Source organism: Ptiloglossa arizonensis, chromosome 4 (genome assembly GCF_051014685.1).
Source record: "Ptiloglossa arizonensis isolate GNS036 chromosome 4, iyPtiAriz1_principal, whole genome shotgun sequence".
NCBI classification, from domain to species: Eukaryota; Metazoa; Arthropoda; class Insecta; order Hymenoptera; family Colletidae; genus Ptiloglossa; species Ptiloglossa arizonensis.
The window spans coordinates 7318132-7338450 of record NC_135051.1 but is presented as its reverse complement, the minus strand read 5'-3'; the positions used below and the strand labels follow the sequence as shown (position 1 = coordinate 7338450).

At 37.7% G+C, this 20319-nt stretch overlaps 1 protein-coding gene across 1 annotated transcript; it reads right to left on the bottom strand.

Moving 5' to 3' along the window:
* Positions 1 to 1534: 1534 nt before the first annotated feature.
* Positions 1535 to 8962, bottom strand: LOC143145662 (glutathione S-transferase D1-like). Its single transcript, XM_076309245.1, has 7 exons — positions 8823 to 8962; positions 4709 to 4836; positions 4392 to 4607; positions 3649 to 3707; positions 3438 to 3579; positions 2422 to 2589; positions 1535 to 1954 (listed from the first exon to the last, which is right to left on the bottom strand). The coding sequence occupies exons 3-7, from the start codon at positions 4530 to 4532 to the stop codon at positions 1799 to 1801; spliced, it is 666 nt and encodes a 221-aa protein (XP_076165360.1). The 5' UTR covers positions 4533 to 4607; positions 4709 to 4836; positions 8823 to 8962; the 3' UTR covers positions 1535 to 1798.
* Positions 8963 to 20319: the final 11357 nt, after the last annotated feature.

Below are 20319 nucleotides of genomic sequence, written 5' to 3'. Positions count from 1 at the left end.
TTATAAAATTTGAACCCGTTTGAAAATATATTACGATTAACGTGATATAATTTTGGATCCGTAATTCGTACGAGTTGCTTAATTGATTTCACGTTCTCCAATATCTTTTGCATAATTTGGAAGCCTATTAGTGTAGAAGGGTGTTTTATACCCAAAGCCCCTCGATATAAAATTCATATTCACGTTTTAACTAATTTTCAAAATCTAAAACGGTCGGGTTTTCTATTTTATACTGTTGGAAGCCGAAGAGAACTGTCTTAAAACGTATCACGGGGTCCAAGTACTAAATCATCATCTAAATTAAATATCGATCAGTTTCTTCATGATTTTATCCGTCGATCGTGAAAGTTTAAACTGACACAGAACGTGTACGTTATTTTACTTCTGCGTACCGAAAAAGTACAACGAAATACACAAAGTGTGTCGAGATTATTCAGCGATAACCGAGCAGATAAGACACTCGACGAGAATGTGATAAGAATTTCCGCAAACCTTATAAGGCGATTCGAATGCATCGATGCATTTTTTCTACGTGTGAAATGTGTTATCAGATACAAATTGTCGTTGTCGTATACTTTACGATGTAAACGATATTAGGTTGAGAGGCTCATCAATTCACTTTTTGAAAGCTGACTAATCAGTGAGTCATGCACCTAAACGTGAAATCTGGATTATTGTTAATTTTATACGTTTCTCATTGTTTTCTTCTGATCGTGATTCTGATCGTTGCTGATACTGATTCATTTCGTGTCAGGGGCTAGCGACTCGATTCATATACTACCTACCTCCTTCCCTTTGGAGTTGATTTCTAGTTGTTGAACGTCTAAAACGTCAGATGGCACTACCACGACTATGTGACGTAGGTATACAATGCCACCAATTACACGATAGAACTAATCTTGACGCAGCTAACCTACATATTTGTGTCGATGTTCAAACATTCTTACCACACTTCGTGTTGGTAATGGTTCATTCCTTATTTACTCAGGATTTCATTCTCTTTTCATATATTGGTGCTGCTTGTTTCTTATATTTTGAGAAAACAAAAGAAGTTACACCACATACAGAAGTTATGTATTTTTAAGTAAAATCCAAAAGGAAATTCACATTTTGATAATGCGTTTTGATATAGATTTTCAATCCAATGAACAAATTATCGTCTATTAAATACGTATCGTTATATTTTTAGACTAAATTCCGATACGCGTAATCGATAATTTCTATATTTTATTTAAATAACACACACACATACACGAATCTATCGCACACAAATTTAATATACTAAATTATGCAAAATAGAATGTAATTGTTTAACGCGATATCCGTAAGTTTAGAATTTAATAAATAGTTCGTTATTGACTTAATATTTGTATTCTAATTGTAAAACTTGGGTCTTCCAGGGACATCGTATTAAACGTTGAACGAATTAAAAATATTAACAAGTAGAAATCACTGTTGGTACTGACAAATGAATTAGGCTATTGATGTTGTTACACCCGTATCAGAGTAAATGCTATTCTTTCATTATGAAACTAATTTTGCAAGCAATCAGCAGTTGAATGAAACGATTTATTACACACATATCGTCGTATACAATACTACACATCCTACGTAAAACCTATTAAATCCTAAAATAGACCGTACCTCCGAACCTTTTGTTCGTAAATCTCATTTTAAACGAGACATTCTCGTTAAACGAACCGATGATTTGCAGCGATTCTATAGGTTTCATGTTTAATCTCGATCACCGGTGAACGATCATCGATACCATGGTTTTACAACCTCAGCGGTATCGGTGTTAACTGGATTCCTGTAAATTTCCCCGATACATCTCGGTAAACATTTTCGTTCCTGGATCGTGCACCTCCTCGAATCCATATTTATCCAGAAGCTGCTTACACCGATTGTACCATGCCTCCACGTTGTCGTATCTGCCGATGTCGAAGTCGAAACACTGTCAATCAGAAATATTACTGTTTTCGTCAGCCAGGTTTTATCAAAATAGAAACGTCACGCAGAGTATCGGAAATAAAATGAAAGATTAACAATTCTTAATAATTCACACTGCACTGTAAATATCTAGATACTCGATCGGTTCTCAAAGTATTCGAATACTCGAGTATTCGAATTATATTCATTGAATGTTCGAATCACCAATAACGTTCGAATATTTGAATATTTGAATATTTGAATACAGAAGAAATTCGACAAGCAGTCCCAGCCATTTGATACCGTGGTACACTATTAAATAAAGAAGTCGGGACACAAATTTACTAGGGAAGTGTACCACCCTTACACGCTATAAAGGCACGAAAATACTGTCTCATCGTCCAGTGTGTTGCTACGCTTCTTACGTGATGCAGCTTGTATCGGTCGTTTAAAATTATACGACTGTTCAATACGCCTTTTCCGAATACCTACTTCCAGGACGCAAATAGTCGTGCTGATGGTGAAATCAGCGATGGTCAGGGTATCCCCAGCGACGAACTCGCTGTCTTCGAGAAATGTATTCAATAATTCACACGCCTTCTCTACAGTCTGCAGATCTTCCTCACGTACGGAATTCGCTTTTCCAAACAGTACTGGGAACTAATACATTATTGATGAGCTGTCAGGTGTTATATCCGTCAGGACGGTCCGAAAACCTACGTGTATTTTCTATGAGAATTTGATACTTCATAATACACCTAACTTTGATTTACACAACACTCGTATCGAACCGTTTCCCTTTCAACACGAACGACAAAACTGCGTAACAATTTCATATGAAATTATTCAAATTATTTCACATTAACGGGCTTCGATTGCATAAAAATATGTTTCAGTTGTATATTATAAAATATTGTTCTCTATTGAAAAGGATAAGGTACAGCGATAAAAGAAAATATGCTGTTGTAAAATCTAACCTTGAATTCGTAAACTTTTAAAGAGGGTTTGAGGTATAAAAACGACGAGTAATAAATGTAAAAGTAAATCATTTGTTTCAACATGAACGACAAAACTGCGTAACAATTTCATATGAAATTATTTAAATTATTTCACATTAACGGGCTTCGATTGCATAAAAACATGTTTCAGTTCACAATATTTGTAAGGAAATGAATAAAAAAAATGTTACCTTAATCACGAAAGAAAATATGATGGAAATATTGTTCTCTATTGAAAAGGATAAGGTACAGCGATAAAAAAAAAAATATGCTGTTATAAAATCTAACCTTGAATTCGTAAACTTTTAAAGAGGGTTCGAGGTACAAAACTCACGAATAATAAGTGTGAAAGTAAATCATTTGTTTCGTTGTATTGGGAAATAAAGAATGGTTGTTTAGAACTTATTTCAAATATATCAACCAAAAAATTCGATGGTTCCCAGCCCAAATCAACAACAGTATATTGTGCATATGTCGTTCAAAAGTACATAGATATATGTATGTACTTACGTAACATCTGACCATGTTATCGTAGAGGTAACCAATATCGAAGTACAATCTCTGATCTACCGTACCCCTCTTTCGCGGATCCTTTGGATACAAAGAGTCGTTTTTCGCGTACTTGGAGACTAAATATGCCATAATTGGGCGGCTGTAAGTACGCGAGACCGTGTCAATGCATAAACGAGAAAGTGCATTCAACGCGAATTAAATCACGCACCTTTCGCAGAGAATGAATCCGTTGTCATCTATCGTTGGTATTAAATGCTGAGGATTTATCTAAAAAATGCAGTTAGAAATTTTTAACATTTTAAAATATTTTATCACAGTTTCTTGGTAGAATCCGTATCCTATCTTGAACAACTTCCTTAAATGACTTCAATACTCACGACAATCAATAAAATGATACAGACGGTACAAATATACTACATTCGTACGATAATAATGTTTATTTATACGTATTCCATTATCTGTTTCTATAAATAAATATATATAAATACACACTATTCTTATACGAATATAGTATACTTGTTGTACTATTATATAGTGTAGTTGCAAATAGTATATAGTACTACATTCGTACGATAATGTTTATTTATACGTATTTCATTTAAGGAAGCGATCACTATCTGTTTCGATAAATATATATATATATATATATATATATATATATATATATATATATATATATATAAATACACACTATTATTATACGAATATAATATACTTGTACTATTATATAGTATAGTTGTTGCATTATTATTTTATTTATTGATAGCACAGAGCACGTCTTTGGTAACTCTCTGTACGAGGTTGAAAATTTGATAATTTGTAGACACAGCGGTTGTTTAGACGGGCCGGAGAATAATTTAATACGGAACGAATTAAAAACCGCGAACGATTGAAACGTTTCGTGAGTAAGCACATCAATTACGCTGTGTTTGCGCGTTCAGCGGGGCGAACCTTTAAAAAACTCGAGCTCGTCTGTTCTCCGTTCATCACGTTGACCGTCTTCGTGTTCAAGTGAACCCCGATCGCTTTCGCCAGTAACAAAACCGACCTGCACGGTGGACTCGGTGGAAAGTAGTAAAAATCAATCGGCATCGTGCGCTTCCCTCGGTGTGTTACCCTTTCCCTTCGTCGCAGCGACTTCCTCTTCTTTTCGCTCGCGTAACGTTTCTGTGCAAACGAGATTTTTATACAGCAGCCCCGGACTAAAGAAAAACTTTCGAATCTCTAGGCTTTGCATCCGCGTGTACCTTGTTCGCATACAAATTTACCTCGCTGCCGTGTCTGGGATCCTATGGATTGGAAGATCATCGACTGAGTCGTGCGGATTTTTATGGGTGTCCCCCTTTTAGGTGTATATACGGTGGATTCGAGTAGGTAGACCGGATGCACGAACGAGCTACGAGAATACGATAAATGGTGTGTGTTTTAATAATGTACGGTGTACTGCGCGCGCGAATTCATCGTTATCAGTTTTTAGCGGTTCCGATGCAACGCATGTTCGTGGATATCGTATGGGGAAATTTGGTTCCGATGGAGGTAGCAGGAGTGTGGAAATTTTTATGTTATGGTGCGTCGAAGATCCAGGTGTTAGGAGATTGAAGATTTAGGTATACGAATTTGAAGATCTAGGTATACGAATTTGAAAATTTAGATATTAAAAGTTTGAATATTTCAGGTATAAGAATTTGAAGATCTAGGTATACGAATTTGAAGATTTAGATACCAAAAGTTTGAATATTTCAGGTATAAGAAGATTTAGGCATAAGAATTCGAAGATTTAGATATCAAAAATTTGAATATATCGGTATTTGGATTGCGAAGATTTAGCCCAATTCATTTAGCTATCACGAATCTGGACATTGAGGTATTTACTGGTAATTCGATGATTCAGAGAATAAAAATATAGAGATTTCGGTATTAAGCATGTGGATGTTTAGTTATTAGAAATTTGGAGATTTGGGTAGTACGAATTTAGAGGTTTATATATTAGAAAGTTGGATATTTAGTTATTAGAATTTGGAGATTTAAGTTTTAAAAATTTGAATACTTGGGTATTGGACATTTGGAGATTTAAATTTAAAAAATTTGAATACTTGGGTATTGGACATTTGGAGATTTAAGTTTAAAAAATTTGAATACTTGAGTATTGGACACTTGAAAGTTTAGGTACTAGAAAATTTCGATACAAGTAAGGAATTAAAAAATTTAAGTATCAGAAAATTGGAAATTCGAGATTTCAATTATTTAGGAAAGACCATTTTTTACAGACAACTCTATCTAGTAAATAGTGCTCCGGAAGATACGGTAATATTTACCTCGTAAATAAATTACTTATGTCTCAAGAGGGAATTTTAATAATTACACTCTGTCACAGTTTAGCGAAATATGAAGCAGAATTAAGTGTACGCTATGAATATATTTTTCCATGTCATAATGAAATCCTTCCGATAACGTAACGAGCGCAATAATTACGGAATAAATTTAAGTCCGATTTTTCAACACGAAAAAATTCTTTCAATAAAATAGTAAATTAACCATATTGAATATATATTTATCCAGGTTGCTTCTTTTTTCTTTCCATTATCATTAATAGCATGGAAATTGCCACTTCCGACGGCCGTTTTTCATTATGTTATCGAGTATGTCAAACCTGAAGGAACCTCTAACTCCGTGTCGTAAAGAACAAATAACTTAAACAGAATTTAAGAGCCGGGAAAAGATTAAACTGTCGCGCAACGGTGACTACGCAAATAAAGTAAAAACGTTTTCTATAAGTTTTAATAACGTTCGCTGGATTGTGATATTATCGACGGGGAGGGGGCAAAAAAAAACAAAAAAAAAAAAAAAAAAAAAAAAAGAAAAGAAAAAAGTAATAGGAAAAGAAATATAAAAGAGGATCAATAAAACGCACAGAATGAGTTTTTTATAGGGGTCGTAATCTGGCAAAGGAAACAATTTTTTACGCGAAGCCTTCGGCCCCGTGTGTTTGACACTAAAGTTAATGAATTCACTTTGTTATTAAAGAATGTAACCTAATAAGTCGGTGGACTGTAATCCTCCCGGTCCTGGTTTCTTTGTCATATTTCCGCTTCGACGTTTCCGTAACTTATACGCCGTACCAACAATAACGTCGTTGTCGAACTTCCATTAATTACAATCCCAACGCAAATCCCCGATAGTGGGCGCAAACGGTGATACCGAGAAGCCGAAAAAATACAAATTATAAAACTTCCCGGTGTTCGGGAGTTGTGTACAAAAAAATTGCGATAAAATACCGCGGAAAGAGGTAAATGTAATGAGCTCTCGAAAAAACCACTTCCTCTCTGTAGCCCCCTCTCCCCTCTTTTCTACTCCCTCTCGTTCCCTTCCCCGTCCCTTCTCCGTCACCCTGTGATAATTCAACGTGACCGGGGTTGAAACTGTCAAACGCAGAATACGATTCGCCGTACTCTTTCCCGGGCCAATTTCATTATTTTTAATTAATTAGCATTTCGTTGGACGCAGGAGGTCTCTCGTGTTCCCGATCGAACGTATTTTAAACGAAACGAATCCTCGAATTACCCTATCGTTCGCATGTTTAGGTCTGGGTTACCGCGAAGGTATGTATCTGTGGTACATTGTGGTGTACCACAAATGAATGGTGAATTTCCTGATACGTTCGGTTAGAACCAGTATCGTCTGCGAAGGTGTCACGTCTTTGCCTGTAAAGTTGTCACAATTTCCTGGAACTGCTCGTACTATGTGAAGTTTCGCTATTTCTTTCTGTTTCTCTCTTTTGTTCCGTTGTTGTTTGAAAACAACAATTTGTACTCTAGGTTCAAGTAAGTTTAATCATTCTTAGCGCTGATTATGTAAATATACAGGAAGAAATCACAGTGATTTTTCAGCTGTCTGTACGGGAAGTTGTCACAGTTTTTTTTCTTCTTTTATGTTTTCTGTTGTTTCGATATCGTCATTGTGTTAGAAATTCTATTTTTTTCATTCTTATTAGTTCATTTCTACATTGTCACTGTACAAGTCGTTCTATCCTTGGTGTCTTATAAATGGTAAATTTATGAAATTTTATTTTTCTAATATTAATTTTTATAATTTAATGACAATTTTAAATTGCAATATTGTCACTGTATCGTTCTAGTAATTTTTGGAATCCTTTTCAGGTTGTTTCCACGTCTTCATTGTATTGGGAAATAAATCTCTGGTATACTTACCAGTATATCATTACTGTATAATACACGATTGTGTATTAATACACAATTAATTGTGTGTTAATTTTTAGAATCCTTTTCAGGTTGTTTCCATATCTTCACTGTGTCAGACAATAAATCTCTGGTATGCTTACCAGTTCATTACTGTATCAGTATTCAACGACTCAATATGCCAGTTCATTTTCACATCGTCATCTGCAGATTACGAATTCCTCTATAGTGATACTCTTCACTGGCCATCTCAGTGACAATTTCTCTTAAATGTTGCAATTTATTAATCTCGCACAGAGTCGAAGAATCTAATTAAAAATTACGCGTTGATGAACAACACCTTTTCATTGATCACAGAAGATACCGATGAAAAGAAATATATCAAGAAGGACTTGGCGTGTCTGTGATAATGGTGTTCCCATTTGACTTCTCAGATGTTTATAATGCTGCTCCGACTTCAGTTCGTTTTATATCAACATAGTGTTGTATCATTCAACCACCGTATCGGGGTCAGTGCATTTCTTTGCAACCTCTATGCATATGTAATGCACCAACCTTTCTAACTAAATATTTTCCTTCCAGCTCAACTATTCCTTACGTCTTCTAAATCCAGCGACATCCTATTCTCTGCGTCACTGAATTCTGATCCATGCACCGAAACATTCTTCTCTAATCCTAGTTTTGCACTGCACCCATTTTTTTTTTTTTTTTTTTTTTTCAAAAATAATCGAAGGTGTACTTTCGTCTCCTCTGTTTCGGTTAATAGATCGGCTGGTAGGGTTCTTTTTCTTCCTGTAAGATTCTCGAAAACGGAAATATAGGGATCATTAACAGAAGTAGACGTTCGAGCTTCAAAATCAGTATTAGTTCGTCTCTATATTGACATTGAAACTCCAACAGAATGTCAGTTCGTTTCTGTATCGACATTCAACCGCTTTATCAGAACTCAGAACCATGTAAAAGGTACATCCTGAACCCTATTGACCGACGCTACCATTTCTCGTCAATACAAAATACATTCCTCTTCAACATGGTCAATCTCACATTCTATTATTTACACAAATTATACGCAACGAAACACCGAATTGGATACAAATTATACTCGTCGCGAAAACTTTTAAAAGAGAGAAAAATGTTCTCTCGCCGGGATATGCTCCAAGGTCGTACCACAAACAATTACCCTTACCTTAAATCATCCAGAGTTAAATTTCACGGGCTACCGTGGTCCCCTCTCGAACACACACATGCGTAACGGCACGACCGATTCCCCATTGGATTAATCGATTAGCATCGCGAGCGCGCACGGATCGTCTTGTACCAGCGTAGGAAATCGTACGCTCCGCAAACAAACGCGTCTGGAGGCGAGGCAAACACGGCGTCGAATGGCACGTCAAGTTGCCATAGCGATACCGTAATGCCAAACATAAGCATCAAAGTGTAACGATGACATTGTCCGACGCGTTCGAAGGCTTCGCGGGGTAGCAGCGTGACCTCGATCGATATCAAAACAGCCCCACGGGCGGTTACGAATCGAGCTGGAAAGTTCGCGGTGTCGCGCAAAATGCACGCGCGGCTTGTTGGTCCAGGTTTGACGTTGGGCGGGGTTGGACACAAAGAAAATTGTATTAATCTCTGAACAAGCCGCGGCACCGATGAATGTCGGAACGACACTGCGGGCGGTTACGATTGAAAGCTAAAACAACAACGACATTTTGCGATAAATCGGCTGGCGGGCGAGCAACAAATTCTCGGGCCGAGTACGATCGTGTTCACGGTATCGGGAACCGGTGGGCCGATATTATTGTTGTAAACGTATTCGCACTTGATACGCGAGTTAATAAATTAACTCGACGGCCGGTGTACGGGTGTTTGCACAAACGAGGTTTCGAGTTGTACCGTTTGTACCGCGCTTACGATATTGTTGAAATATTTGTTGCCCTGGCGAATCTACGACCGACTACGCTCTCCACGTTTTTTCCGCGATTTATGTTTTTAAATAGTTGTAAATAGGCGAACAGCTTTCGTGTTGTTATCGTGTTTGTAGTTTTGGAGGAACATTTGTAAATGTGGTACATACTTTCAGGTACTAAAGCCAGGAGAGGACAGTGGTTTCTAGAGGTGAATAACAAATTTGTTTACTTTAGTGTATAATAAATTTGGTATTTTAAAATTTGTAAATAGAGTACATGCTTTCATATACGTCGGAGAGGAGAGTGGCTTCTATAGGTGAATATCAAATTTGACTATTTAGTACATAAAAAATTTAGTATTTTAAAATTTGTAAATATAGAACATATTTTCAGGTACTAAAACCAGGAGATGACAGTGGTTTCTATAGGTGAATATCAAATTTGACTATTTTAGTACATAAAAAATTTAGTATTTAAAAATCTGTAAATATAGAACATATTTTCATGTACGTTGGAGAGGACAGTGGTTTCTATAGGTGAATTACAAATTTGATTTCTTTATTGTATAAAAAATTTAGTATTTAAAAATTTGTAAATATAGTACATGCTTTAAGGTACCTCGAAGAGGAGAGTGGCTTCTATTGGTGAATATCAAATTTGATTACTTTAGTACAGAAAAAATTCAGTATTTTAAAATTTGTAAATATAGTACATGCTTTCAGGTACCTCGAAGAGGATACCTATAGAGGTACCTATAGTTCCTATAGGTGAATAACAAATTTGATTATTTTAGGTAACCTCGGTGACATTCAGCGAGTTGGAAAGTGGAAGACCCACAGTATGCATGCAAGGAGATTGTGTCTGGAGTTATGGTGGGTCCTATTCGTTCAGGGGCCACCACCTCGGGCGCACACGAGACGTATAAAATAGCAATCATCATAAATTCAGACGCAATATCTCCGGGTATCGTCAGTATTGTTAATTGGGAATTAATAATATTAAAAATATCGATTATTTATGATTTCATTCCGTTAAACGTAAAAGGTAATTGAAAGGATTCATTACTCGGAATATTAATCTGTATATTGTACCACAAGTAATTTCTGAGGTTGCACGGAGGAAGCTGCAGTTGTTAAACTTCATCGGTATGTTAGTTAGCAGTACGCGCCCATAAATTTTCACCTCGTCAAACTTTAATTGTATAACAATTTATTACATACACTCTAGTTGTAATTTCTACGAACAATGAATTATATATTCAATTAAGCACGTATAATGCTTGCATTTACATAATAAATTCCTGTAATTTTGGATTACAGTAATTTCGGTTAGCATGTTCTGCATCTAGTTATACACTTCGTTGGATCGTTTTCCACGTAGAATTCTATACGTCTCAAAATAATCAAAAACTCGACAATTTGTAATAACGATACTTTCCAAGAAAAATTTGTTAAAGTGCAATAAATACAGAGTGTTTCGAGAAGTGTATCGAACGTTTGCAAAAAATTATCATTCACCAACATAATTTCGCGCGCGCGCAAAAAAAGAAAATAGTCTCCATTGATAAAAAAAACAACAATTCGCATCATTGTATAGTTTTATTCGTTCTGAAATAAATTAGGAAAATTGAACGAAATAGCGGCGCGACTCGAGAAATTTTTCAAATCCTAGGCGCGTGTTATTTTCCAGTCAAAATTCGCTCCGATCGTAAATTCGACGATTGGGTGCCTTTTGAACCACATCGAATGAATTGTTCGGTAGAACTAAATAATCCAGCACAATCGGAGCAAAACGTTGCTCGTTCGTTCCTTCGACCATAAATTTTCCTCCGTTCAGTTTCAATTGCCTGGGAAGAAAAGAAAGGCACGCGTAAAAAAAAAAAAAAAAAAAAAGAAAAAGAAAAAAAAAAGCAGATTCTAATTTCATCCTTCTCCTCCTCTCGCCCGATGGGGCGACGTCAAGCTCCCGGCGTCTTGCAAAACGCAATTTTAAAGCGACGACAACGCCCGGCGTCGATGCAACGATACGCAGAACGTTCACGGGGCGTTCCGTTAACGCTCGTGCTCGTTCATCTCAATAAATTTCTTGCACCAGTGTCGTCACCTGCGAGCACGGCCCGCGATCTCATTTCCCCGGACAATTACATGTGACTTGTTACCGCGATATAATTTTAATTGGCTGCAAAAATACATCGCGGCCGCGCGTAAGATAACCGCGTTCGGCGTCACCATTGTAACGTAACGGGCTGTTGTTCATAAATTCATAGGGAACCGCCGACACTACCCGCTCACCGTACCCCCCCCCCCCGTCCCGACCCCTCTCAGCGCGCGCTATTCTACCAATTATTCCTGCGCTTAACATCAGCAAAATGCATCGTTTTAACGGTGTCACCGGGCGACTAGGGACATCGATTACTCGACGAACTAGAATGTAATTCGTTTGGCGATTAAATGCGTCACCACACCGTTGTGTTCCCCCTTCTCCCTTGAATTTACTCAACGAGCCTCGGTTGTTTAAACTATTCCGTCGGTTATCGTTATTTGCAGCCCTCGACCGTTAGCTGGGCCTTCACTTCGTTTCGATGCAACTGCTCGCAGAGTTGCACTCGAATGTACAGAAATAAATCGGAAAAGAACGTTTCAAGGTCACCAATGTTCTTTCAAACGGGCACAGTATATTTTTATCGATTTTTATGTATTTTTATCGATTTTTATCGATTTATAACGATTTTAAACACGAGGAATAAAAGAGTTTGTATGGGGAAAAATAAAACTGTGGAAAGTTTATTCATTTTGGGGAAAATAGGTGACAATTTTTATTTTGCAAGACGTTCGGTATGATTTTTACGGAGAACGGTATATTTTCATCGATTGTTATAGATTTATAACGATTTTAAACGAACACGAGGAATAAAAGAGTTTGTATGGGAAAAATAGAACTGTGAAAAGTTTATTCATTTTGGGGAAAATAGGTGACAATTTTTATTTTGCAAGACGTTCAGTATGATGTGTACGGAGAACGGTATATTTTTATCGATTTTCATCGATTTTTATCGATTTATAACGGTTTTAAACGAATACTGGGAATAAAGGAGTTTGTATGGGAAAAATGGAACTGTGGAAAGTTTATCCATTTTGGGTAAAGTAGGTGACAGGCAATTTTTATTTTGCAACACGTTCGGTATGATTTGTTGGCAAATGTTTGCAAACGTCTACAGGATAAACCGAACGTGACAAAGGTCTGCGCCAATATCATTTGCTTTTCCATTTACGTTGAAGGTAGTTCTTGGCTGACAAACGTACAGAAGTGCAAGTGCATCCATCGTGCACGCCATATTTAGTCCCCTGTGATTTCTTTACGTTCTCCCGAGTGAAGTCTTTGCTCGAGAAGACGCGTTTTCCGAGTCCGTTGGGACTGTGAAATAGAAAAAAGAACTATACTAACGGAAGATCAGCTGCTAGACCGTGTCGACCAATGGAGAATACGAATACAGGGATGTGTATCGTATGAACTCGAGTACTGGGTTATCGATCTCGTTATTTTATCAAATTTGTACTATTTGAATGACCAAGGATGTACGCGAGTAGCTTTTTTGGAATTTTTTCCGAGTAGAAATTTCATATTTGACTCTAAACGTTGGTGTCCAAGATCGTTTCAAGGTTACGTCACCGAATACGTCTGAATGACATTTCTGTTAGCTGCATAATGCAAAAGAATGCATTTACGCGTCTGCACTTTGAGAAGTGGGACACTTGTGATATTCTTTCGATCGATATGTGTATATTCGTCTCTTCTGTCGTCTTTAATTCGTTTCATACTTCGCGCGTTAAAAATTCAAATACGTATCATCAATAACCAGCGACGCGAATAAAATGACAGAGTTTCGACGTGTGTATATCAGAATATCGTAACCATATTCTGTTCGAACTTTAATAATACATTTCGAATAAATTATTTCGTTCATGCGAGCCGATAGAACATATAAATACCTGAGTAACCATAATGGATTGATCGTGCGCCAAATTTTGATTTTAATTTAATCGTCATAATAGGGTCACTGAAACTCAAATATTATGAATATTAGGTAACACCCGCAGGGTTATCGTACTTGGAATGAATTTCCATCGAACGTAACTGTTGTTACACACTCCTATTGAATTTGTCATGATGCATTCTACACCAAGCGGAGTAAACGACATAATTTAAGTAGGGTATGATGTTTCAAACATTATGTTTCTTTTTCTCTCTTTTTCTTGCAAAAAGGGTCTAATTCCGTTAAATAAATAAATAAATAAATAAATAAACGAATAGAGCGAGGTTTTCAGTTACGTGGATTCGTAGATACCCGGTTATATTCCTATTTGTACCTTTATATATATATATATTTTTTTTTATATGTGTGTAAGTATTTACTATACAAGTAGATACCGTATAATGTTTGCTTTGTTCCTATATTTCTTTTTCCAAACGAGTACACACGAATGTACTCCTTTCTAATATATCTATATCAAATATATTCTAAAGAAAAAGAGAAAAGTTCGCGATGTAACAGAGTGGCCACTTAACTGCGAAAAGTGCATTGTGCATTGTGCATCCGAAACGAAGAATCAGTTCGAAGTTTGTACGTTGATTTTTTTAACAGAGATTGTATTTACAAAGTGTAAATAATCGATTCGAATTAGAAAACTATTGCGATTAAAATAAGAAAAAAAAGGAAAAAAAATGGGGTAAAAGAGAAAATTAAAAATTTGAAAATACTCTTTGAGCCCAATTGAGCAAATTTCGAAATATTAGGTTGTTCGGAAAGTCATTTTTTTTTTTGGTGAAAATGAAACACGATTTTTTTAGAGTGTATAAATAATTTATTAAATTATACATTCTCCATTTTGGAGAACGAAATGACTTTCCGAACAACCCAATAGTTTTAGTAGGAATTGCGAGTCGTGTCGGACCAAGGCACTTAATTCACACTCATTACACTCTCTTTATCTTCAATATTACATTCTCCTTAATCGAATATCCTCTCTTCTACCCACAATACATTACATTTTCATACTCTTTTTAAAACTTCGGTTTACAGCGACACCAGCACAGAATGCATAAAAATCAAGAGTCAAAGATCATCCTGTTAAGATTCGTTGGGTGTTTCCTTCCTTAAACGTCTAATTAAATAATTCCATCCGTAACGTTCAGTGTCCTCTTAACGATTCTATCAATTATATACTGGTCACGATTCGAGCTGCGTGAAATTTGAATTTCATGCGTTGATAAGGCACTTAATTCACACTCTTAACGTTCAGTATCCTCTTAACGATTCTATCAATTATACACTGGTCGCGATTAGAGTGGCATGAAATTTCAATTTTATGTGTTCGTAAGGCACTTAATATCTCCACGGTACATTACATTATCATACTCTTCTCAAAACATCAGTTTACAGCGACACCAGTACAGAATGCATAAAAATCTAGAGTCAAAGATCATCCCGGTAAGATTCGTTGGGTGTTCTCTTCCTTAAACGTCTAATTAAATAATTCCATCAGTAACGTTCAGTGTCCTCTTAACGATTCTATCAATTATATACTGGTCGCGATTCGAGCTGCGTGAAATTTGAATTTCATGCCGCGGGGCTCGATTCGGCGAAAGCGTAACGAGACAGAACGAACGATAAAGGTAACCGAGACCTAACCAACGGCTGGTACAAGTGACTTCTTTGATCGCGATTCGCACGCGGGAATTTCCCCGAGCTCGAAAGTACCGATCCTCGACGAGATCCGCGCGATATCGCGGCAAACGAGAGACGAGAGAGACAGAGAGAGACAGAGAAAGAGAGAGGAGATGATACATCCCCGAAATCTCGCGTTCGTGGTAGAAGACTCGCGAGATAATAGGGCAACTATCTCGATAGCCGGTCGATTGGCTCCGCAGGGCTTGCGATTCCTCCGGTTCGAGCGTCCTGCGTGTTCCATTAAATCCGCGGAATGGTACCGATAACTACTATCGTGTCTGGCCGACTGTCGATAACGTCGCGAAATGATTTTGCATCTGCTCGCCGGCGGGCCGTACTCGCGCTCCACGCTGACCGAGTTATCGCGCTGCTGGGTGTGTCCGCGCTATAACTATCGATTAGGCGAGCGGATCCGCTCGAATGGAAAATGGAATAGCCGCGATCGTTCTCGGCTCATCGCCGCCGTCATGGAAATGCGGGATCTATCCACCCCGCGATACCGGGATTTTCTATCGACACGGGTTCCGTCGTTCACCGGGAAACACAGCAAATCTTCCACGGTATAACGAAGGATACGGATCCTCGAAGTCTTGGAAATTCGTGGACGAGGGTTAAGAATCGGCGGGAGTCGTCGCGAGCAGCGATAAAAATATTGAGAAGTATATCTATCGAGTGGCCATCGAAAGACTGAATATATTCTCTTCGTTCTTTCTCGTTATCATTTTTTCGAACTTTTCGTTCTTTTAGCGACCAGCTTGTGGAAAGTGAAACTACAAATGATGTTTGCAAGTTGGTGAATCGATTCGAGTGGAAAAATTATTTGGACGCTGAAAGTAGAAAAGGATTGTATTGTATAAATTCCATATTGTAAACGAACGTGGTTAGTGTTTTATTAAGTTATTATTCTATAAATTCTATATTGTAAACGAACGTGGTTAGTTTCTTTTATTAATTTATTATGCTATAGATTCTATATTGTAAACGAACGTGGTTAATTTAACCCTTTCGAAGCTTCTCTGCTACCAGAAACTAGCACCTCGATGAAATCCTTCGAAACGTGTAATTGATTTAAAACGGATCATTTCAACGTTTCATATGCATATGTTTACATCTCACAAGAAAGGAGCAATTGAATGTTAATTTCAATTCCAAACCACGATGGTTTTCCGAATTGGAGAAAGTACACTAGATTAAGTGGCGATCGAGGATCGACTCTCGAGTGGAAAGGGTTGATAGTTACGCGCAAGTACGGACCATAGACAACGCTAAATATTCATCCATCGAGGCTAGACTGTTCTATTGACCAGTAAATGAACTATAGTGTCGCTAGAGTGTCTACAGAGACGTCAATTTATTCCAACTGCGCTATAAACTCATTCAGGGATCTTGGATCGTGCTGTCGAATTGTCGATAAACCCTAAGTTCGCTAACAGCCTGGTTAGGGTCTCTAGATAACGCTACAAGCCTGCTTACATAGACATTAGACGACATCAGTGGTCTACGTAGGGTTTCCAGACCACGTTAGAGATTTACCTATGGATCTTGGGCAATACTATAAACTCGTCTACAGATCTAGGGTCACATTAAAGACTCGGTCGATGAACTTTAAACTCGTTAGAGGTCTGCTTAGAGTCCCTGAACAACGTTACAGGTTCACCTATTAACCCTAGATCCTACTGGTAGTCTGGCCAGGACCCGTGTAAGACGTTACAGACTCATTTATGGAATCTAGATTCACCAGATGTCTGCTCGTGGTTCCTAGACAAGTCTGCAAACTTGCTTATTGGCGTTAGGCTTCGCTAGCAGCTTCTCTAGAACATTTAGACCGGGTTATTTCGCTGTCATTGATTACGATTCATTGCTTCCTTTTCACAGAATACTGTATTTTTCGTACACACCACGCGAGTGGTGCAAAGTTCAGAAGTTTGATTCGTTACCTCGATTAGACGTTTGTTTCGTTACCTCGATAGGGCTACTCGTTGAGTCACCTTTCTCTTAGAAATGCATCTTGAAATAGACGACAACAGGCTATCGAACTCCCTATGCCTTACGGTGAACGCCAGGTACATAAATCTGGAAGCTAGTGTTTCAAAACGTGGAATGTATTACGATACGTAACCATAATGAGGGAATGTGTCGAACGAAGTGCAGAAAATAGCTCGTGAAAAGAAACCAACTCCATATTATTCATTTTCCGAGTACGTACAGGTTTACAAACTTTCGTATCGTTTGTACTGCAGACGATGAGAATGCTGTAGTAAGCAATAGTAGGTAGGCTAATGTTCAAGTTTGTCACGCAGATGTCTCAGGACGTAAACTAGCTCTCCAGACGTTGTGTGATAATTCTTTCTAAGAACGGAATAAACATTGCGAGCTTTAAACGTACGTAATCTCCCTTTCGAACACCACCGTATCTGTTTTCGTTGTATTTCGAAATCAGAACGTTCCTTGGAAAAACATTCGTGGGATTTTTTTACACGTTGCGTGTATTATTACGCATATTTTTCTCCTTCTCTTTTTTTTTCCGTTCAAGAACGATTTCGTGTTCCTCCTTTCGTTGCTAAAGATCCATTAGGATATCCCACGAGCACTTATCGTCAAATTTTGTCGAAGTCGGCACGTTTCTTTGGTTGGTTTTTTTTTCGTTTGTACCGAATACAGAAAGGACAGGCGATGATGGATACCCGGTGCAATTTCCGCGTGAAATCGTCCGGCTCGTCGTCGATGTTTTATTCGCGAAAGAGGCGGCTCGTTTGCGCTGCGCGAGACGAATGAAATTTCGAAATTTATTTTCAGCTAGCAAGGTACCCACCGTGCCGAACCCGTGTTACCAGCGTGCGAACATGCGATCGGGGAGACTTAACTACTGACCGCGGGATATCACCGCGAATCCCGTACGGTGGTCTGAATATTTCATTCGTAGAAATAGCGTTGTTTGCCGGGTTATGAATAATTCGATGGATTCGATGGCTGGTGGTTGTTTTCAGTTTTTATGAAAAGCTGTCGCGGCGGCGGAGATTGTTTTGCGACGGTTTTAAAACGACGGATCAAAGAATCGTGGTGTGTGTATATGTATATATGTATATATATATATGTATATAGTATCTTTCATGGCAATTAACGTACCGCTTTCGTTGTCTCGACCCGAAGTGTGCAATGTTTTCCTTTCGTTATTTGCGGTAGCGGATATAATCTCCAGTACCAGATGGAAAGCAACGAGTGAGACATTATTCTTTTCAACGCGACGGAAAATAAGTAGAAGGTACATACACTATTCTCTCGTTAATTGATTACGAGCCGAGTTCGCTCGTTTTCATAGCTACGACGATTTTTTTTTTTGCCCCAGGAATCATCGGAGTTTGTTATCTCGGGATAAGACAAAGCCTCGTGTGTAACGTTCAACGAGGAGAACGAATGGGATTGGTTCACGAGTGGACCAGAGTTAGCGGATGAGTCGTCCATTGGCAAACATTTAGTTTCGTATTTTTCATTATATCTTCGCGAGAGTTTTGTCAATGAATCGTGGAGCTTCTCCAGTTGAAAATTACTCCAAACACCGATCTCAAGTCGAAATATTTCGAACGATAAGTTGTGCACGGTAGTTTTAACAAATTTTTAAATAAAAGAAGATCGTGGCCACGTTTGGATTCGTTTTTACCGGGAGAACCTTACCGGTACAATGACAATACCCTCGTGAAAGTATTGGGTTGTTCGGAAAGTCATTTTGTTTTCCAAAATGGAGAATATATAATTTACACTGTAAAAAAATCGTGTTTCATTTTTACAAAAAAAAAAAAAAAAAAAAAACGAGATGACTTTCCGAACAACCTAATATATAGTGAGTACTATACGATCCATTTGAAAAAAAAATTGGGTGGTTGCAAACTAATTCAATTTTGCAGAATCTGTCAATGGTACCACATTTATGCCAAAAGCGCACAAAAAGCGCCAGTAAATTATTTGTCGTTATCTCGAATAGCTTCCAAAGTAGTTTGTATCACCTCACGGACATTGTGTATTTCTCCAACTATATAAGATACGAGGAATATTTTACATAAACATAACAAATTTTTAGAGAAACTATTAAAGATTGTGACAAAAACTGACAATCGTCACTGCGATGTGAAACACGTACAATTGCGGTATTCCCACGTACCTTCGGAGTATTAATTTTACACCCAGGTTAAAATGAAAATAAATTTTTGCATGCACGGTAGTAAAATTGAAGTACATCACAGTTCCTGGCTTCAACAAATGTGTTCATATTTAATTCTTGCTGAAACTGTACATATACAGTTGAATAAATATTTCAAAAATATCTGTCGGACACGAATTTCATCCACCCGGCGTACAATAATAATAATAATTATGTTCAATGTTGTAATTCTTGTTATGAAAATACAAAAGCAGACGTTATTTACGCGACACTACATTTTTATAAGGGCAGTTAGCTACTAATTTCAGGTATACAGGCGAGTACAATTTAAACAATGTTTCAATAGCGTTTACACACTGCGGTGCAGGCGGTTGCTATTTATTTAACGATCCATGAATTTTTCTTCTCGTTCAATATTACATCCTGTAACAAAAGCAATTGAATTCGTTCGCCATTGAAATAATCGTGGTAGAATATTTCCTCATATATTTCGCAAATCGGAAAAGAATAACAATCCTTTCTTTTCAGCTAAGTGGAAACGAACGATTCGGTCCATTAATCTGTTGCCGCACTTAAACATCATCCATATTCCACGCCGCGGGTTAATTAACGTCTAAATTTCCATCGTTCCCGCCTTAATTGATCCACTTCATAACGCATTCCATGGGGTTTATATTCCTCGCTGAACCGTCGTTCTCGAAAATCGACGATCGCTTTCATCGATATCGCGTTAAGGGCAGATATATTTTACGAGCGCGAGTTCAAGCCAAAAGTGATAAATTTAAAACCGACCGAATGTCGATTATATAACCATGCTCCTCGCGTTTCACTGCCGGCTGCTTTCCCTGGGATTATTGCGCGTGGAGATCGAGCTATTCGCGCCGAAAAC